The sequence below is a fragment of the Ylistrum balloti genome, unplaced genomic scaffold (assembly GCF_031769215.1).
Source record: "Ylistrum balloti isolate Yb309-2 unplaced genomic scaffold, AGI_CSIRO_Ybal_v1 Utg371070, whole genome shotgun sequence".
Lineage (NCBI taxonomy): Eukaryota > Metazoa > Mollusca > Bivalvia > Pectinida > Pectinidae > Ylistrum > Ylistrum balloti.
The window spans coordinates 193,976-217,065 of NW_026782591.1; the positions used below are offsets into that span (position 1 = coordinate 193,976).

The following is a 23,090-nucleotide window of genomic DNA, read 5'->3' on the forward strand; positions in this document are numbered from 1 at the left end:
TGGGATCGACCGTGATTAGCCCGGAAACGCACATCTCTCGTGAGCCCTTTTGACTTAAAAATTGATATCACTGTAGATTTTGAAAAAAAGAATTAAAGAACAAATTGATTTCTTTGATTATTATTATGCACTTGTATGAAAGATTATGGCACGTATCAAACCATTAGAAAAATAACAGATCACACAAGTAAACCGCTATGATACTAAATGCTGCAGTGTTCAAATTTCTTCCATCTTAAAATGGTATGCTTTCCACTATAGTAGCCGCAGCCGTATCGTGATCAGCAGGTTCCGGAGTACAGGGAAGCAGAGGGGAAGTGTCGTAACACTTAAGTTTAATTTATATCTCTTGCGGATACAACGTAAAGCGGAGAGAACAGATCATCAAAATATCCCAAACGCTGGTTATATAATTAGTTCTTATACAGAGAGAACTCCAACATAGGAATGGTTTTATCGAAATCAGGCACGTGCCATATAGGGAAATAAGAAACTTATTACAGTGGAGACTTCCGTGTTGTTTTTAGTTTTGTGCTTGTTCACGCCTTACAAAGAACCCACTCCTTCATCACTGTTATCTTATCTGCCTTGATGTGAACCTTAACTGTATATGTAGTTAGCGTGAACTTTGCACTGACCTTCATGACCAGAGCCATTTTGTCGGCCAGTGAGAAGAGAATCTCATTTTTGTAACATAAATAATAATGATAAATCATTTTGGCGTATCACAAAACTTATACCAGTCAATCGGAAAATTAATCAGCTTTAAATGCCATTTATTTAAAAACGAATCTCTTCATATCTAGGGCTGAATGTTATACAAAATATTTAGGATGTTATTTTAGCTGTGAATCGCTTAAAGGGACTAAACGGTTAGATATTCATTTCATGGCATAATTGATAAAAAAAAACCATTATAACATTTAAATATCTTTTAAAAAAATTATGCACTTTCTATTAATTATGATATTTTAAAGTTTGCATAACTAAAAATAAAATAAATAGGAGTGACCCAACGCGAATTCATGTCATTATCGTTCCGGGAGTGTTTAAACAATAGCTATGCCTATGCAATTTTGAATTTAGATTAATTCAAATTCATTTTTTCGCCCTTTCACGCGTTTAGCGTAAAACAAGATGTCATTTTGAAAAGTAAGAATTGAAACATGTGTGGCAAATTAAGTTTTGGCTAATTACATTATTAAACATAGTAAAAAATCATATCAAAACGGCAGGTAAAAACGAGGCTCCGAAAGGTCACGTGATGAACTCGACTATCTCCAATCAAAGCAGCGATGTGTGGTAAACATGGCAACGGCGGGTGTCGACTAGCCTAAGTTAAAAGCTGTTAATCTTTATCAGTTTCTCTCAGAGGGTGTTATAATTTTGTGAAGAATCTAATTTCTAAGTTTTACAACGCTTGACCGAAATCAAACGCATGTGGGAAAATGACGAAATCTAACCATTCAGTCCCTTTGTTTTTTTTTTATTAATTAATTGATTATTTTTTGGTTTTATAAGCACCAGAAGAAATTATTTGTCACAAAAATTAGCACAATCAATTTGAAAATCATTACGCTTTCTACTATTCTTTACTTTGAAAAGATTTGGTACTTTTGGAGAAAAATGGTTGATAAACACAGCAAGGCTAGTCCACTACAATTTCTTCGCTAATTAGCGTTACAAAGCGATATACAATGTAGGCAGTTTCTTTTCCATCTGTTTCATATGTCCCTCTCGGTACACAATCTTGCCTTAATTTACATAAGTGTGTAAATGAGACCCACCTTCCATACAGAACAGGATTTGCAGTGTTGTACACTTTAATAAGAGACATTACGAAAGAATAAGGCCGGCCACGGTTTTACACTGAATGCAATATCACATGCAATTTTTGGAGTAAACTAAAAAAAAGTTTTAACACATTTAATCATGAATTTTCTTGTGTCTTTTTTGAAGGCTCTATTGTGTCGTTGAGGTATAAACATCACATTCATTTGCAAACGTATGTTTTATTTTATAAATCTTGATGCTAATTTCCTAATTATAACAACTCGTCTTAATATCCAAAAGGCACAGGGTAATGAAATTGTGTCTGTAGTCTACTAGCATGATTCAGACTTCCAGGTTTGTTCAAGTACATGATCTTGACTGAATTTCAGAGTCACAGGGATTAACTTTTTGAAAGATTTCTTTTCAATAACCAAAACGCACAGGGGCCTGATATTGATAACACAGACTCACATTCAGCACCCCTCTGGACACCTGTCCTCACATGGCTGTTGCAAAAACGTTAAACCTTTTTTAAAAAATGTATTCACACGAGGTCAGTGACCTATCTTTATGTCTCTGTTAAAACCGAGAACCGCGGAGTGACAAATTCGAGTGCAAGTTGCAAGTCAGATAATAGGAGTTTTGAGTAAGGTATTGTCATTTTTGTTAAGTTAAAACAGTACCCTAAAACCAATCAATATCAACACTTTTGAGAGATCATGAATGCCTAGTTATTCTATAATTTCACCCTTAATGCTCAAGTTCTGTAACACTGACCAGAATATACATTTTGTTTGTAACACTGGTCAGAATATACATTTTTTGTAACACTGGTCAGAATATACATTTTTTGTAACACTGGTCAGAATATACATTTTTTGTAACACTGACCAGAATATACATTTTTTTGTAACACTGGTCAGAATATACATTTTTTGTAACACTGGTCAGAATATACATTTTTTGTAACACTGGTCAGAATATACATTTTTCGTAACACTGGCTAGAATATACATTTTTTGTAACACTGGTCAGAATATACATTTTTTGTAACACTGGTCAGAATATACATTTTTTTATAACACTGGTCAGAATATATATTTTTTGCAACACTGGTTAGAATATACATTTTTGTAACACTGGCTAGAATATAATTCTTTGTAACACTGGTCAGAATATACATTTTTTTGTAACACTGGCTAGAATATACATTCTTTGTAACACTGGTCAGAACATACATTTTTGTAACACTGGCTAGAATATACATTTTTTATAACACTGGTCAGAATATACATTTTTTTATAACACTGGCTAGAATATACATTTTTTGTAACACTGGCTAGAATATACATTTTTTGTAGCACTGGTCAGAATATACATTTTTTTGTAACACTGGTTAGAATATACATTTTTTGTAACACTGGTCAGAATATACATTTTTTTTATAACACTGGTCAGAATATACATTTTTTATAACACTGGCTAGAATATACATTTTTTGTAACACTGGCTAGAATATACATTTTTTGTAACACTGACTAGATTATACATTTTCTGTAACACTGGCTAGAATAAACATTTTTAGGTCATCTGACCCGAAGGGTGTGATGACCTCTTGCGATCGCCTTTTGTCCGGCGTCGTCCGTCGTAAACAATTTCAACTTCTCAAGTTCTACCTGTGACATTGAGCTGAAAATTACCTGAAATGATCGTGACATGGTCCTGACCAACGATTGTTAATTTCGGGTTGGTCCGAAATCCAAGATGGCCGCCATCTTTAAAACATATTTTCGACTTCTACTCACGTTCCACCAGTGCGATTGAGCCAAAACTTGCATGAAATGATTATGACATGGCACTGGCCAAAGTTTGTTACTTCAAACATCCTCTGAATAATCAGAACACCCGGGGTGATGATATTTGGTCTGTAGCATGCTGGGATGAAGGTTTACGAAGTTTGTTTAAATGAATAGCCTTAACCCACTTTCAAGGTGGTGGCTGAGTGAGTGCCCTTGATTCTTAAATCCTTGTGAAATAAGTTCAAAATCTTGTATTTTATGTCAGAAGACCGTTAAGGCCCATGGGCCGCTTGTTTTGCAACACTGGCCAGAATATACATTTTTTGTAACACTGGCCAGAATATACTTTGTTTTTGCAGAGAATTGTGGTCAATAATTTCCCTATATAGGTACGTTCATCCGGTACTTCCTTCCACACATAAAATACCTTAAAGGCAAATGCCTTAAGGCACTGAGTATTCTAAAGGTTGTAACCCATACTAATTGGGGAGCTGATCGAAAAGTTTTGTTAAGACTCTAAAGAGCCCTTATTAGATCGAAATTGGACTACGGTTCCTTCGTGTATGGATCTGCTAGACCTTCATATTTAAAATGATTAGACACTGTTCATAACCAAGGCCTCAGGCTCGCTCTCGAAGCTTTTAAGGCCACACCTACAGCAAGCCTATATGTAGAGGCTAACGAACCATCACTATATAGCTGTCGAAATAAACTGGCTTTGCGATACACCATTCAGCTAATGTCAAACCATTCAAATCCTGCTTTTCCCCCTGTATTTGATCCAAAATTTAAAACCTGTTTCAAGGCAAACCAAAATCATTCCATCATTTGGTATTCGAATTTACGCTCTTTTACAAAACACAAATATTGATGTTAACCAAATTCAGTAATTTGGAAGGATAGAAATTCCACCCTTGGCTCATGAATTCACCTGAAGTTGACTTTTCACATCATGAAATGGTTAAATCAGACACAGACAGTTACACCATTCGTTCATCCTTCTGGAAATTGCAGTTAAAATATGAAACATTTCTACATTGATATACTGATGGTTCAAAAGATAATGATAAGGTTGCTGCGGCCATGGTTACACAAGATGAAACCTATGGATGCCGGCTTCCGAACAACGCCTCAATATTCTCGGCAGAAGCGCGAGCTATCTACCTCGCCCTTGAATATATTCAAAGAAACAAAGTAATGAGAGCTGTTATCCATTCAGACTCTCTTTCTGTTCTACAAACTCTTAGCAATAGAAATATCGAAAATATTTTCATTCGTAATACCTTAATATACTGAGAGGTAAAAGAAACGCAATTAGGAATTTCCAAGTCAACTACGGGAAATAGAAAAGGGGTTTAGAATGTAATTATGGTGTAACTGGAAGATAGTTGACCACTCTGTCATCTACGAGAATTTCATTCGTGTACTTAAAGTAAACCTTTCAAATTTGACATTGATTCAAGAGTACCCCACTCAAAATGAAGTGCGTTTTGGACCCATCAATATCGTGTGTGCCCCACGCGAGCTGCAGTAACTGCACGAACTCTTTTGTGCATTTAATTGATCGGGCTATTAACCCTCCCCATTGGTATACGATTCCATTCCTCATCCAACGCCAACGCCAACTGAGCGACGTTGGTTGGAGGATTCGGCCTACGTCTTATCCTTCTGTCCAGCTCGTCCCATAAATGTTCTATTGGGGAGAGGTCAGGGCTGTATGGGGGCCAGTCTAGGGTTGGGACATTGTTTGCTGCGAGATAACCACGGCAAACCCTCGCTACATGCGGCCGGGCGTTGTCCTGCTAAAACGTCAGTTGATGCTGCTGTACTAGAGGAACAACTTGCGGCGCTAGGACTTGATCTCTATAGCGGACGGCCGTAAGATTTCCCTGAATAACGACCAAAGGAGTCTTGATACCATGCGCAATCACTCCCCATACCATGACTGATCCTCCTCCAAAGCGGCCATTCTCTGTCTATAGACACGACGTCGGCCGTCTGCCCGGTAAAGTGAAAACCTGGACTCATCTGAGAACAGGATCCTTCTCCAACGTTGCATTGGGAAACGTCTTACGGAATGTGCGTTCAGCCATTGCATTCGTCTGGCACGTCGCCGCGCATTAAGCTGTGGTCCAACATATGGCCGCCGCGGTCTTAGACGGAAGGCACGCAGTCGAGTACGCACTGTCTTTGGAGGATCAACTGGAACATGATGACGCCCAATTGTGTTCCTTGCTGTTTCGGTGGCCGTCAGAAAGCGATTGCGAAGGTGCAAAAGTCGCATTGACCTATCCTGCCGACGCGTCGTCACACGAGGGCGACTGCTTCGGGGAAGGTCTGCAACCCTTCCGGTGGCATTTAGTCTTTGGATGAGACGGCAAATGTTCGATGGATGGACTCCAAATTGATTAGCGACCCGATTTTGCGGGGTACCTTTCATAAGAAGTGCAAGGGCACGACCCCTGTCAACTTCGGACAGTCGTGGCATTTTTACGGTGAACTGTTTATGCTTAAAATGTTGGAAATCAAGACGGATATGTCCGAAGATTCGCACACACAGATTTTGAACCAATCCTTTATACTGGGTTCGAGATATCGTGCTTTTGTCTCTCATTCTTTTGTACAAGCGGCGTGCGCAGTTTAGTTACGCATCAGTGATTTTAATACGGTATCATAGGGACCTAACTCAAATGCACACATTTGTCAAGTTTCAAGGGTGTACGTCAAGGATTTAATTTACAATATTAACTTTCTGCTAATTGCGTTTCTTTTTCTTCTCAGTATACTATATCATGAACTTGCTTTTAACTTTCGTATTACTTTTTTGCTGGGTTCCTGGGCACATGGGAATAACAGGTAATAAAAAAAACAGATCGTGCCGCAATTGAAGCTTTATCGCTACCACCTGTTTTTTTTTTTTTTTTTTTAACTTCATTTTACCGATTTTAAATCATTTATTAAACAGGTTTTAAAAGCTCAGTGGCAGGTGGATTGGATTACCTATACCAATAACAAATTGCACTCCGTGAAACCTGTTATCGGTTAATGGTCTCCAGGCTACAGAGACAACCACCGAGACATACATACATACCTTACATAATCACATATGCTGAAAGGTGAAGATAATCCTTGGTGCTTAGGGTGTGATGAGCCATTCACCGTTAAACATTTTTTATTGGACTGCAGTGACCTTCTGTCTACTCGAGAACGTTTTGATGTAACATTACATGTCTTACCTTTTGGTTTGTTTAATGGTATTTCCTTTTGAATCGCAGTGTTTTACTGTTTGATGGCCCGAATGATCTTTAATTTGTTGACGGGCGTTAAGAATGTAATAATAATATTCCATCAGATGTTTTGGAGCGAATGTCCAGTGAAAGAGTGACACTGGTCTGCATGTGCCAGAGCAGGACAGAATGCAAGGGTAGATAAAGTATTATGCACTCCAGCCCTGGACACCAGTCCGAGCAGTAAGCAAATTTGCTTTGAAATGCTCTTGTATCATTTTCATTTTGTTTTCAGTTTGATTAAAAAGTGTATTTCAATTTCAAATATATTCTTAAAATTAAAACAAGGACTTCTATAATTAAAATATCAAATAGTTGATTTCAATTTTCTATGTACCAGCTTTTAACTTGAAAATGAACAGTTTATATTAGGCTTACTTATTGTAACTGGTGGCTACTGTACTAACAACATGCAGGAGGCACATGGCATGCTATCCAAAGCAACTGAAATTACGGTAAGTCTTACCACAGTAAACCACTACCTAAATTCTGATCTTCAAACAAATTTTCACCTGATCTTGCAAAATATGATGCTCTACCAAGTGAACTAATACAGGCCCCATAGACCTTTTGCATAAAAGCAACATAAATCAGCATCAAATAGCAATACATGCTGAAATGTCATCCCATAAAAATGATCACAGCATAACTACATGTACTAACTGGTTTCCAGCCTCTAGGATTCACTCTCTCTTCACCACCATGGACATTTCTATATCTAATACAGTTTCAAACTTTTGTTCATTCAGCTGTGAAATATACCATTAGTCTAAATCAGAAACACAAAGAAAAGAAATGACTGGATGTAGCATTACGTCAGTCTTTCATGATGGACAGTATTCTTACATTTTTCTGTAATTAGATGATTATTGAAATTCAAAACTGCAGGCTACAGAATCACTTTTACAAGAGAAAATTCAATATTTAGCATAGTTTAAAAATAGCTTGTTTTTCCCCAGAAAGACTTATTGTCAAATATTGAGCTAAAGTGTGATGAATGCTTTCATTTACATGTACAATATGTACATGTGTATATAGTTATTAATTGCAGTATTCTGAGAAAATCAGAGAAAATGTACAACAATAAGAAAGTAGAAAGTCAACAAAGATAAGAGGTCAGGTGATCGTTAATTTTTCCCCTTAGTTACAGTGTAGTTAATTTTGAAGCAGGAGAAAACAAGAACAATTTGACGATATTGGAATTGAGTTTAATTAAGATGTCTTTAGAAACAACTACAATACTTAATTAACAATTATACACATACACATTACAATATCTCTAAATTCTCACGTAATATATACACATCCAAACATTTTTCCCTTTGATACACATTCACACATCATCTTACAGCCCTCCTTAAATTTGTCACATTATCCATTGGAAATGTATCTAGCACATATATATACGATATTAAATTCCATGTATAGTATAATTTATAACAATCTCTGACCATTTCTGTAAATCTTTTCCAGCAGATAGCAATACACAACACAAAACTAGACTGTATCACCGTCAAACATGTTTCTGGTCATGACGATCATCCAGCGTATCTTCAGTTGCGATACGATGAAATTGTCTTTTATCAGCATTTCATTTAGATAGTAATTAGTTGTGAGATATAGAAGTGAAACATAATATATCTGTTAATCTGTGGTGTACAATGTTTACAATGGGGCAGAAAAAAATATACATTTTGTTTCATCTTCTTGGCTTTCTGTTGGATCATCTTTCAAACAGTTCACATACGCAATATTTTTAATAATCAGTTGTCTTTTATCAGTATAGTGTTCTTGCTCCCATCTGGCATTGTCATACTTGATCATAGACTGATGAATCTGAACAGACAATCATATTACAGGTCTGATGCATCGTATTCCTGGTCTGATGCATCGTATTCCTGGTCTGGTGAAACACTTTGCTGAATTCTAATAGACCATCGTATTCCTGGTCTAATGAAACACTTTGTTGAACCCTTGTTTCATGTCAATGATTACATTCATATACTCCACGGAGCAATGGAGTTAGTAGGGATATGAAATCAGATTAAGGTAATGCTGTACTATGCCCATTAAGTCCTGAAACAAGCTGGACTGATGGAGTATGAGCTGGTGAACTACTGCTACACTCCAATCATGGTCTCCAGTAATTAAGCCAGAGAATTGGTTTTGATGATTAAACTTTGACTGCACTACCGAGTTCAGTTCATCGACTAATGAAACACATGTAGTCAACTAGTTCTTTGTGACCTGATGAAAGCATTGCACCTGCAACTCATTCATAGAATGACTTGTGTAGCATTGTCTCCCTTTGTAATTGCTCGACATACGGTACATACAGGAATCACAAAACCTACGAAGTTGTGGTAAGACCACGGTTAAAATCGTGACTGCCCGTATGTTGTGGATGTTGATGTCTGCGAGTGGTTTCCAGAGGTGAAGGTCATTCCCTGTTGATTGCCTCCTTGAACATTATGCATGTGCTGCCGAAAAATCAAAATAATAAATAAAATCAAAATGGGAAAATAACAAAACACAATAATTTATCATCGTCTGTGAAAGTACTGTTGATAGTGAAGCTATTAAGAGATACTATGCAAGCAATACAGAAAGCATTACAGTAATATTTACACTAAAGGTATACAGAAGTATACTGAGGAAAGAAAGAAATTATCTACAAGCACACAAAATAAGCCAAGTGCAGAATATTATCTATGTTATATCTATATATTAGTCAAGCTGACGTTACATTGAAACTCAAACAAGATACCAGCAACTTCTCCAGAATATTTATATCTTAATTTCAAAATTTCTATATTCATTATCAGTAACTGAGCATAAAGGCCATATTTTTCATTATAATTGTTTTTCCAAAGATATAACATCGTCCAATGCCCAAATTGATTCAGCACTGGCTTACACCAGAAGCATTTTACAGTGAGGCTTTGTGATGCATAAGATGACAACAGGTATAATTACTTTTACCATTTCTGTGTTATCATTAAAATATTTGTGGATTTTTTTCTTTCAATTAAGAATGAAGACTCTTCAATTATTTATTTGTGTTTTCAATTCAAGGATGTGTTATTGGTTTTGCACAAACTAACTGAGAAGCATTCTTGAGACATCTGTAACTAGGCAATATCCAATAATATCATCAGAAATATGAGATACTTTAATAGATAACTTCAGCAACTTTAATATAGAAAATAGCTGAAATGTCTTTTGTTATAAATTGATGTAGATATCTTAAATAAGAGACCATGTCTTTGATTCTGTGATGTCAAAGAAAAGGAAATGAGAAAGTAGTAGGGGATGGGAGTCAAGGATGGGCAGTAAGGAAGGAAGAGTAGGAAGGGGCTGGTAGGGCAGTAGGGGATGGGACAGCAGTATGGACTGGTAGGGCAGTAGGGGAAGGAAGAGTAGGAAGGGGCTGGTAGGGCAGTAGGGGATGGGAGAGCAGTATGGACTGGTAGGGCAGTAGGGGAAGGAAGAGTAGGAAGGGGCTGGTAGGGCAGTAGGGGATGGGACAGCAGTATGGACTGGTAGGGCAGTAGGGGAAGGAAGAGTAGGAAGGGGCTGGTAGGGCAGTAGGGGATGGGAGAGCAGTATGGACTGGTAGGGCAGTGGGGGAAAGAAGAGTAGGAAGGGGCTGGTAGGGCAGTATGGGATGGGAGAGCAGTATGGACTGGTAGGGCAGTAGGGGAAGGAAGAGTAGGTAGGGGCTGGTAGGGCAGCAGGGGATGTGAGGGCAGTAAGGGATGGGAGAGGAGTCAGGGACTGATAAGGCAATACGGTATTGGAAAGAGACTTGCAGGACAGTAGGGGACGGGAGAGCAGTAAGGAGCTGACAGGGCAATTTGGGATGGGAGGGCAGAAAGAGAAGGGAGAGCAGTAAGGGACAGGAAAGTAGTAAGAAGCTGGCAGCGCAATTGAGGATGGGAGGACAGAAAGGGAAGGGAAAGCAGTAAGGATGGGGAGTGAATCACATAGTGGCAAAAGATTGAGATGATAGACTGAGAGGGATGAGAGAAATAAAAGAAAGGAATGAGAGAGAGATGAGAAGAAAAAAAAGATGAGAGTGGAGACAGATGAGGGAGGATCAGCATGTCTTATACAGACAACCAGTAACTGAATTATGTAGCAAACCTTCCACAAAAAAACTGGAAAATAAGATATGAGAGAGATAAGAAGAAAAAAGTGAATAGGAAGAATCATAGGAACAAGGGGATATGAGCAGTAATAGATGGGTGGGTCATATGGGATGATGGGTGAGCAGTAAGTGATGGGAGGGCAGTAAGGGATTGGGAGGGCAGTAAGGGATTGGAGGGCAGTAAGGGTTGGGAGCGCAGAAAGGGATTGGGAGGGCAGTAAGGGATTGGAGGGCAGTAAGGGTTGGGAGGGCAGAAAGGGATTGGAGGGCAGTAAGGGTTGGGAGGGCAGTAAGGGATTGGAGGGCAGTAAGGGTTGGGAGGACAGTAAGGGTTGGGAGGACAGTAAGGGATTGGAGGGCAGTAAGGATTGGAGGGCAGTATGGGATTGGGAGGGCAGTAAGGGATTGGAGGGCAGTAAGGTATTGGAGGGCAGTATGGGATTGGGAGGACAGTAAGGGTTGGGAGGGCAGTATGGGATTGGGAGGGCAGTAAGGGATTGGCTGGCGGTAAGGGTTGGGAGGACAGTAAGGGTTGGGAGGGCAGTAAGGTATTGGAGTGCAGTATGGGATTGGAAGGGCAGTAAGGGATGGGACGGCATTATGTGATTGGGAGGGCAGTAAGGGATTGGAAGGCAGTAAGGGTTGGGAGGGCAGTAAGGGATGGGAGGGCAGTGGGAGGGCAGTAAGGGATGGGAGCGCAGTATGGGATTGGAGGGCAGTAAGAGTTGGGAGGGCAGTAAGGGATGGGAGGGCAGTGGGAGGGCAGTAAGGGATGGGTGAGCAGTAAGGGATGGGAGGGCAGTGGGAGGGCAGTAAGGGATGAGAGGCCCTAAGAGATGGGAAAAGAGCAAAAATGAAAAAAAAAAATAAAATGTCATGGATGAAAGTACAGCTGTTATGCAAGATCAAACCAATATGAAATTTAAAAAAAATTATAAATAGTTCTGTGCTCTATATATTCAGAAGAAAGAAAAAGTCTATTCATAGTTCTTTCTTCCTAACTTAGAAAACAAAGAATTAGAATGAGAAAATATAATCAAAGAGAAAGGATAGGTTATATCGCTGTTGTTACCTGGTGGTATCAGTATCTTATATTCAATATACCTAACACTTATCATGGATATCAATATAATTATACACACATGTACAGATCATGTCAGAGACTTAAACTCAAAGTGAATCTTCTAAGTAGTCATTAAAATTATATGATAAAGAATTTACAAGAAAATTGCATGATCAGTTGAGGTGTGGATAGGTCATGTGATCAGTTGAGGTGTACAGGTCACATGATTAATTGAGGCATGAACAGGTCACATGATTAATTGAGGCACGAACAGGTCACATGATCAGTTAGGATCTGAACAAGTCAAATGGTCTTAATTTGGAAAAGTCAAAAGACTTTAGTGCACACAGTAATAGGGTTTGGTGAAAACAAGAAAATATCAAACACCACATAATACAGAATTTCACTCAAAAACATCTGACCTAATGTTACATCAATTAGTTCTTTCTTTGAACTTAAATATTTCTTTCCCATTTTGAATCTGTGATGTCAAAGGAAGGTTAGTGAGAGATATTCATAGTAGATTTATCTTGGCTGCCCTCTGGTTTTGAGCACAGTAGAAACAACTTGTGAGAATGTGAGTGTACTGGGGAATGATAACCTGCCTGACTTACGGTCGGTTTGTATGTGTACCAGCCGGAGCCCTTGGAAAACAAAACACAATTTGCATATTAAAGTCAATATAAATAGTCTTCAATTTTAATGTTTGATTTCTAGTGGATAAATCAAAAAAGATATTAAGAAAAATCCTTAATTTTGCCATTAGACACAAACCCTGTGAATATGGCATTGTGGGATTAGACGGTGACCTTATCAACGATTGTGTTGCATCAATAAGTGAGGAAGGTACAACCATCCTGTGTCAACCTAGTGTTGAATAAACTATCCACGAAACCTGGTCTCACAGCAGATGTCTCACCTTACTGTACAGAAGGCCGTACAGTACCAACCTCTTAACACAATTCTGTTGTTAAAACATTATACAAGTGTGTGTAAAACTCAAGACTTAAGCTCCTTCTTATCTTTATACTTATGTTTAGATTACACAGTTCCATTTTCATCCTTTTTATAAGGTGGAGTGGTGGTGGTAGGGTGGTGGGGTGGTGGGGGGGAGTAGAAGTAAGTAGAATTACACACTACAGTTTTGTATTACAATGTGTAGCACATATTCTTGGAAGAGGAAAAGTCAATATCATTGATGCTGGTGAAATCTGATTAAGAGGTTGGTATATAAAGCCTTTGTACAAATACACAACGGTACAGCTAATTCACGAATTATTTTCTCATTCTTTAAGAAAAGATCTTTTTATTTATTTTTTTTTTTGTTTTTGTCAAAATAGAAAATCAATGATACTGAAAATATTATATTATAAAGAATGTTGTGAAAATATCTTTTTTGTAATCGTCCTTTTACAGAAATACTTTGATATCTTACTATTTAGCTGTACATCCGGTATGTTAAGGTGCTAGGCATCTGGCTAGTACCTGAAAGGAAACTGACATGGTTGGCATGCGGCCTTTCAAAGGTCAAAAGGTCACAGCTTAACATATATGGCAATCTTCTCTTAGGTAGGCAAACAGAATGAAGGGATGCCAGTTTATAATGTTACAGACATATATATATATATAAACTATGACAATATATACAGGTTATGTTTACACTGATGCATCTAATATTACACAACAAAAAGCAAGAAAATTCAAAATCAAAGACGCACTATTAAATGATGTGAAGACTGAAATGTTCGAAAACTCAGCTACATATCTAAATATCTATTTCCATCAAGTAATATATTGAAATATATCAATTTTGTAGAAACCCGATCAAATTACCAATATTGAAACCAAGCCTGCAATGTTGTAGAATTGTATATCATTCTTAAGGTCTGGTTGATGGTTGTTCTGCAGATCTGAAGGGTTTTTCCATCCAAAAAATAATAATAAAAAACACACTGTAATGCTGTGACAATTATTTTGGAAATGTTGATCATTTTATCATAAATAAAGTGAAGCCACAGTCACAAAGTGTTCAGAATCAGCAAACAAAAGATGCAGTTTAATTCTAAAACATTTCATCTTCCTAAAGATAAGCTTCCACGCAAACTAGGAGACAAAATTTGTTAAAAATAAAATGTTATCTACTAAATAAACCTCAAACCTCATCATCTTATTTTAAATCAAACAAAAAATAAAAACACATTTGGAAAATGTTGGGGAAAAAAACCATTATTGTTTTTTAATATATAAAATAAATCAAAGATTACAGATACAATGCCATGTATCTGAATTACAATAAGACCGGGCTCTTATTTCTCAGTTCATAGTGATGAGGTTTGACTTTGTAATGGCATCGCATAATTTTCAATATCAAATTTGCAAACTAAATGATTTTCTTTTTATAGAAATAATATATATGCATGCCAAACATGCAAGTTCCAGAAGTAAATCAATCATATTTTGTCAATAAAAATCATCAGTTTTGATGAAAGTAATTTTATTTGCAAGGAAAAATTCATACATATATATATAACTAAACCATCTAGAAAATACATTAAGGATCAACATTAGATTTAATGAAATTAATTGTCCAAAAATATCTTCTAAGTGACAAGTGAAAATGTTCTTTTTTTACACTATAATAGATTTTTAACAGCAACAAACAAAACACATTAATTCTACATCTCATTTCTTCTTATACTCTGTATTTATTTTAATAAAATGATCATTAATACAATGATCTTTAATCTAAATTACCATATATCAAATAACTATCAATCTGTACTAATTATATTTTTATAGTACATGTCCATCAAGATTTTTTGTGAGATCATATTAGGATTGTACAGTGTAGTGCCCAACTGTCTGTCTGCATAATATTCAAATTGGTCTCAACAAGACGATTTACATAAATATGTAAAAGCTTGGTTCAAAGTTGGAGACCATTGGTGCATAATTAAAAATCAGTAAATACTTCAGATATATGTAGAGTTTAAACATGAGAGAAAGGACAAAGGGAGAAAATTTGGCATTTGCATCATTAATTGAAATATGAATCAGATAACATTTTATTAAAAGAGTTCATCAATATTTTACTTCATTTACTTTCAATATAGAGGTGTCTAAGCAATACAAATGGTCTCACCAGAATCAAGGAGAAGTTTAAAACATTTTTTTCAGAGATATTTTAATACATCTTCTTGAATTGGCCAAGGTCTTATCAGTTTTGGGAAAATTTCAACTAAAATATCTGATGTGAAACGGTCATGACTCTAGAAACAATAGACTGACCATGACTTATCAGAACTTGACCTGCACATTATTTATCTGAATTCAACTACATACAAAATTAGTTCTTTATCTGTATCTCATAAAGAGTAAATGAGCTGACATGACATAATGATGAAATGACAGCCTAGAGTAAACACTAGATACCTCTAAACCTAAAATGATTTGTTTCTCTGCAAGGCTTATCACTCTTTTAAGCAACCAGAGTCATTTGGAGGCAGGGTTCCATTGAGCGGCTGGTGGCTGTCTCACTGAACAACATACAGGAGACCCATTGAATGCCATCCAGAGCAATTAAAATGAAGAGGTCTTGCTCAAGGTAAGAACCATTTCTTAGCGTCCTAAGAGAGACACACCATCACAGGTAAGAAGCATTGTACTGTACACGATTTCACCTAAACTTAGGTAGGGACAACACTCCACAATAGAGCTATCCCTGCCTCGCTATGAAATGATAGGGGCATAATGAGTTAAACTGAACATAATAAATAAGGTTGAAAAGCTTTGCTGTAAGACAGCCGCAAACAAGCAAACATTGTTGTCCCTTGAATTTTTCTTTTTAATACCTCGCTTACTTTTCAAACTGATGACTAAAATAATTTCTCAGCAAAATATGATTGATATACGACTGATTTCAATCTTACATCTGGTCATGAATTTTATAATTTGCCATTCAGAGGTACAACAATAGACTTAGTGGTTGAGAAATATACTGTTCTACAAAGCTGACAGTCTGCATGATACAGGATAGATATACAAGCATGCATACAGCCATTGTCATTCGAACACTCAAGCATTGTACAGGGATGCTGTACAGTACCTGGTAGTCACTAGTTACCATTGAAGTACTCGTCGTTGTCGCAGGCGGCATCACCCGCACACGCTTCGCTGGCGGCTGGTTGTGTCCCGATGACTGATCAGCACCTCCCTAAAATTTAACATTAAAGTCTCATTTAATAATGTCTGTGAAAAGCAGACAAAAAGCAATATCAAATTTCAAAGTCTTCTTTTGTTGTCTCAGGGAACATCTTAGAAGTATTTTAACATTTCAACTTTTATTTATTTTTTTTAAAGTCTCAATTTGATAGCTTCATCACTGTCAGCTTGTACATAAAATTCAAGATTTATAAAGTTTTATGGACAGCTACAGAAAGTAACGCAAAGATTTGTTTTGTAAATACTTCTTTTTATGTTGCTTGTTCACATGAGATAAAACATCCTCGATACTCTAGGGCTTACGATCACTTGACAATAAACTCACATCTTAATGACACCACAATCAAATAATCAGTATCAAAGGTGTTAACATTAAAAAATACATATATATCCAACACTAGCATAAATACCTTGTCCCCAACTTTACTGGCCCCTGTGTCTGCCTTATCATCGTCATCATCTGTCAGGAATTCACGCTTAGGGTAGGGAATCACCTTGCCCTCAAAAACACTGAAAACATATAGGATAAGAAAAGTTCTGATAATACACTACCTTTACCTTAACGACTTTCATTTATGCAACAAACATAGAAAATAGTGATTACCAAGCATTCAGAAATGACTTAAAATCATATAGCAGAAAAAGAGAAAAGTTCTTATAATACACCTCCTAAATGACTTTCATTTTTGCAACAAACATAGAAAATAGTCATTATTAGACATTCAGAAATGACCTTTCTGTGATTTTATAGCAAGCTTTTGGTAAAACTGCAGAAACAATAAAAAAAGAGGAAAATTTAAGTATATTAGTACGTTCTTTGTCAATATCTTCATTAATTGTAGTGTTACTATTTCCTACACTGGGACAGGTAGAAATAGTAATACAGGTTTACTGTCCTCACATCCCAGTTTCAACATCACAAGACAAGCCTACATACTCTTGTGAAGGTAAAGGATCCTCCATGAAATAGGGATCTTTCATTGCCTGCTCCGACGTTATCCTCTTTGTCGGGTCCATCGTTAGTAGTTTCTGTAACTGTAATAGCAAAACAGTTGATTACATTGACTACAGAGTTGCATGACAAGCATGGAGTGAGATTTAAGGACGATTAGGTCTCAACGAGAAAAGAACAAATATATAATTATTGTTATATCACTAACTGTTCAGTGTAGGAGACCTTATCTATCCTTCTTTTAGTTCCAACATAGCGTATTTCATGCCAATTAAAACTTCAACTAACGTATTTCATGCCAATTAAAACTTCAACATCTCACAGCCCTCATCAAATAAACAATCTCAAAAGCAAGCCCTGAAGCACTCTATGTTGAATGCAAGAGACAAATATATTTTCAAAGTTAGAAACTTACCAAGTGGAACTGTTTACTGTCTGGCTTCACTTTATGTTTTTCCATATACTTTACTAATGTACAGTTCACATATCTGCAAAATATAAAACAATATTTTAAGTTTTCCCCACTGGATTCTGTAATTCTTCTCCATTTAACAAGAAATTCCAAATTCTTAAGGTCAAGTATCTTATCAAAGATTTTTAGATGTGTTGTATTTACAATTGTAAAACATACTATGGAATGCTTTCTTTCTTCTCAACATTTTTTATACAAATGGATTTGACAGACATTGATGATGCTAATATTAACCCTAAAAGGAACTAATATGAGATGAAAGAGGGAGAAAAGCACGCAGAAATTCCAGCCATAAAATTACCTATATGCAAAACATACTGTAAAGGTTAGCTAGGAATATAAACTGAGATAATAACATGAACTTACATAGATCTTTTAAAATCCTTCATAAGTGTTTGGTGTTCTGGCATTTTCCTGATATCTTCCCAATCTTTCTCTGAAATTACAAATATCAGGTCAATAACAACAAAGTTAATGCAATCCTCAGTCTCTACCAGCTCTGTGAAACAAAGGGAGATAATTCTCGTGCTAGTGGAAGAGACATCTCTGGTTCATTTCTGAAAGCATTCTGAATCACACTAAAACATATATCTGATAAAAATGATAAGTTGCAGATACATTTTCAAATGAAGGTTTGGTTGATAGCAACCAATCAGAAATAAATGAATGCTATAAAAAGTTATTAATAGCATCAGATTACTTTTTCGTAATTAAACATTTTATCCTCGGTATATTTGACTTTGATGAGACAACAAATATCAAAGACCATAGACAATAAAACTGGACACAATGAAGGATGGAAAACCAATCCTATGGTTCCAACTCTCAAAAACGTATTCTCCGAAACACCTACATACCAAGAGGAAATCCCATGACATTGAATATTCGATCAAGTTGATCGTGATGATAGGGATTGCTAGTTTTTATATCTTCTTGTCTGCAGTGAAATATTGGTTCATATGTCAACAGCTCAGCAAATATACAACCAATGGCCCATATATCTGGAAAAAATATAACCAACAAATTTTTAAAATCCATATTTAAATAATGACCAAAATCATATTGTTTTGCGATGTAGAGTGGATTCTTTTTATACCAAAAATTTCTCTAATGCAGGTTTTTTTTCTCATTAAAACATAAAAAAAAAGTGTGTTTTGATAAATCCTTTTTAAAATACAACAATGAGTGCTCTATTTCTAATTAGAATATAATTTTTCATACTTGTCTCTTTTAATCTAAAATATACATTGTAAAACTTTCCTGGACAATTATTGTATATTTTATAATATGTAGTAACATATCATGTATAGTAGAGAGGTCATATAAAATTTATAAGCTCAGTCTTACCAATTGCTTTTGTATAATGTCTAGCACCAAGGAGTAGTTCTGGGGCTCTGTACCAGAATGTCACCACCACTGGGTCAAGGTCAGCAAGTGGTTTCAAAGGAGAGTTGAACAACCTAGCAAATCCCATATCTGCAATCCTCACTCTTCCTCTTTCAACCCCTTCACCCATTACAAGTATGTTTGCTGGTTTCTGAAATTTTTTTATGTTTTTATGATATTTTGACCATTTTGAATAATGCTTTACTACTTGAAAAATGAATTCAGTTTCTTCAGCAGGTATTTGAAAGTAATATGCAACGTCAACCACATAGAATTTCATATCAAGGTTTTAGTATATAAACTTGTTAATGTAGTCAACTGCTGTTATGTATATAATGAAATTAGAAAAAAATTTGCTGTAAATGTTGAATAAAAAAATCTGATATCTTGTGACAATCAACTCACCAGATCTCTGTGTAGTACCCAATTAGCATGTAAATAGTGAATTCCATCAAGAATCTGGAACAATAAAGACTTGACCATGTTCCTTGGTACATCCACTGGCTTTTTACTGGCCTTGGCTGACCGGTGGAACTTAATTATATGCTGAAATAGAACAAATTTTATTAACTTCATACATAGTGATCAAATAAATCACACATATAAGTGTTTATAATCACATGAACAACATTTGACATAAATACTGTTTATACTTCCAACAAAGAGCAAGGCTTTGAGATAGATGTGTGTGTGTACAAAAATTGATGAAAAACCTTCAAATTATCTGTACCTGTCCTTTCAGATTAAAATTTATGATAAACTCTGGTCCTGAAATCCAAGTTAGCACCAGCTTGAAAAAATGTACTCACCCAAAGATCATGTTCCGCATAATCAAACAGTAAAAATACTTTTCTGTCCTGGTGAGAGAGGAAAACCTTTTGCAGACTAATCACATTTGGATGTCGTAATTCCCGTAGAAGCTATTGCAAAATAAGAAAGGCACATTATACAAAGAAAAAACATTTACTTTACAATATATGGAAATAAAATATGCTTTGAAATTTATGGACTTAAATGTATGCCATACATATCATGTACATCGTTGAACCTTTGTTAACATGTGTATATGTAATAAGCCTAAGACCAACAACTTAAGGTTTTTAATTAAACATACTATTCAGGATATGTGTAAAAAGAACATACATTGTGCTTAAAATTGTACTTCATTAAACTCTGTATGGTTGGGACTCTGATGATCTAGATATCTTCAGATTCAGAAAATATTTCAACAAATTCAAATTTTAAACAATCTATTACACTGCAACCTAAAAAATCCCTGGAAAAATCTTCATTATCATCTAATATACACTATGCTGATGAATTGGAGCAGTAGTAACATAAATGTCCTAAGTTCCTGTCCAGGGTTTTCCATAATTTTGTTAGTAGTAGGCTGTGTAGTGAAAGTAGGAGGCTGGCCTGCCGTGTACATGTAGTCGTGTATGGAACATTATTACGGAACTGGATTGGTGTAGGTGGCCAAATGATCAAAGTAGCCAATCAAATTGGCCGACGACCGGCTCTTATAGAAAACCCTGCTGTCCCTTATGTATTTTCTAACCATTATCGGAAAATACATGTATTTGATAGAAATTACAGAAAAAATATAACAGAATTTTTTACAAGGAATATAATTTGATACAGATGTTGACCTGACAAATTTAAATGATCAACTTCTTTCAGAAATAATAAAACTAATTGTGTGGATATGTAACTGATGCTACACAGCACTTCAGAAACTATACAGTTTAGTACAATTCTATGACCTGTGTAACTTACTGCTATTTCTCTGCATGCTGACATGGAGATTCCAGTGCCTTCAATCTGTTTAAGTGCATATTCTCGTCCATCGTTTCTGTTGTAAAAACAAAAACAAAATATTTATAAACCATTCATTCAGGTTCATGAATGTAGAATAAAATGTACCAAAGTTTAAGTTTTTACATTCTGCTGAAGACAAAGAAACTTGCAATCTCTTTCTGATTGCACTGTGGTACTCTCAAGCTCAAGCAAACGACAACTCTGGTATACTAGAGATTAAGGATCTAGAAGGAGTTGTTCAGAAAAACCATTTTCTGCAAAGGAGCATTACTCCTTCACATGTGAAAAAGATTGGATTAAATCATATTAATGGGAAAAGGATTCAAAGAATTTGTGATCTCGGGGATGGGGATGGGAGGGCTGGGGGGAGGGGGTGTGTGTATCATATTTATAAAGTTCCAAAGCAAAGTGGTCCAAAACTGTTTGAGGAGTTGACGTTGTTTGGACAAATATATGCTATTTTTCAACTAAGGAACATAAAATAAAATAAATCTGTAAGGAGTTTGATGAGAAAAGTTAGGGGGTGGTGTTAGTTATGATGTCTGTTGGTCCAAAAGTTCATGACTATCTATCCACAATTTTAGTTTCGTCTTGGCCACAATTGGCCATGACCAACCTTTCAGAGTAGATGCATGTATGCATACAGCTTAACTGAAATTGACTTTTAAGGTAGAGGTTGTGAAGTATGGATGATGTCATACAGTTTGAACTCTACCTACCGGTACAAGCCTAGAAGATGAACCTCAAAACATATATGAACAAAGCAGGATGTTGGTTCTTAGAAAGTTTCTCCTAGTGCAGATTTGTCTAATTAATTATACATACAAATGTACAGATTATTTACAAATGTACTCTCATAACATAAGGGTTTAACTTTTCCCCATCAGTACTTAAAAACAGTATGGGTCTGTAGATCAGGTTTAGCAAATATGCATACAATTGTACATAAGCCTTGTCTGTTGATACATGTATATGTACATACATATGTGTAAGCTGATATGTTTACTCTGACTGTCCTGATCTACGAGTCATTAATATTTTCAAACCATGAATGAACCGCAACCAGATCCTGTGTAGCCTTAGCTAGCTGTCAGATAAATGCCGACAATCATGCGATATCCAATAGTATTTGTTGCAGGATCGATCAGCTTTTGTTTAGAAAGTCAAAGGGATCTGATTATCTATCTTTGAATCTATTTAGTTCTTGGTCATGGCCGATCACAACCTACTTAAATACAAAATTGTGGATATATATAATCGGTACCCTTCAGACTATCCATGAATACGAATCTAGATGTGTTCCTGGTAGTAAAAGTAATGTGGTGACATGTTGTAGGTGTTTATTGTGGGGTTAAGTATATCTAATCTAAAAATTAATTTAATCGAATTTTATAACATATAATCTTAAGGGGAGGACTACATTAACAGAATTCATACATTTATATATGAAGCGGACGTTAAGTCAATGAAATAAATGATCATACGAAATCGGACGCATTTTGAACTAGAATGGCCACATCAGCCATTTTAGAGAAAAAAGAAAATGTATTCATTTTAAAGTTGCTATGTGAAATTCATAACAACAATCAAAGATGCACGGTGTAGACAGTGAGAATACTAATCATATTACATAGTTGTGCAACATCTACTGGCACTTATCAACGGGAATACTTACGTCGACACACTCCTGTCTTTTCTTTTCGCCTTGTAGACATGGCCATATGTACCTCGGCCAACTTTGCAACCTTCGAATTCAAATAAATCTTCTACTTTTGCTCGTTCCTGTGCAGTTTTTAGCTTATATTCATAGTCCATTTTCTCCGCTTCGCTTCATTCTTTGTTAACCATACATACTGCACGCTTGCTTTTCCAGGTCATTGAAATCAAGCACACAGATGATAAAGGCCATTTCGGTTTTCTAAACGTAAAAGAGTTTCACGGAAATAAATATCCGATTATGGCGGGAAACTGACGTCACCAACAGCAAAGGCGTGTGCATTATTCACTATTTCTCGAATTACTAGTAGTCTTCAGACATTTTGTTTAAAAAAAAAACGGTGACAAATAATAAAAAAGGACACTAAAATTTAATTATGACGAGAACGGGCCAAAATGAAACATTATGCAACACATGTTGAACATTTAATAGTATTTAATAGGATAATAGTG

General features: G+C 36.0%; 1 protein-coding gene across 1 annotated transcript; it reads right to left on the minus strand.

The window, feature by feature from the left end:
• Positions 1 to 8,879: 8,879 nt before the first annotated feature.
• LOC132560489 (cyclin-dependent kinase 8-like) lies at positions 8,880 to 22,741 on the minus strand. The gene is made up of 12 exons (XM_060225153.1): positions 22,597 to 22,741; positions 20,880 to 20,955; positions 19,913 to 20,023; positions 19,509 to 19,649; positions 19,065 to 19,254; positions 18,575 to 18,718; positions 18,084 to 18,153; positions 17,661 to 17,733; positions 17,231 to 17,328; positions 16,704 to 16,803; positions 16,178 to 16,285; positions 8,880 to 9,339 (listed from the first exon to the last, which is right to left on the minus strand). The coding sequence occupies exons 1-12, from the start codon at positions 22,734 to 22,736 to the stop codon at positions 9,235 to 9,237; spliced, it is 1,356 nt and encodes a 451-aa protein (XP_060081136.1). The 5' UTR covers positions 22,737 to 22,741; the 3' UTR covers positions 8,880 to 9,234.
• Positions 22,742 to 23,090: the final 349 nt, after the last annotated feature.

Bases quoted from the DNA above. Each gene is read 5' to 3' on its own strand.
- LOC132560489 (XM_060225153.1), bottom strand. From the start codon at position 22,736: ATGGACTATGAATATAAGCTAAAAACTGCACAGGAACGAGCAAAAGTA. The intron at 19,650-19,912 runs GTGAGTACATTT...GTTCTATTTCAG, and splicing joins ATGCGGAACATGATCTTTGG to CATATAATTAAGTTCCACCG. The intron at 17,329-17,660 runs GTAAGTTTCTAA...TTGCTATTACAG, and splicing joins ACAGTAAACAGTTCCACTTG to TTACAGAAACTACTAACGAT.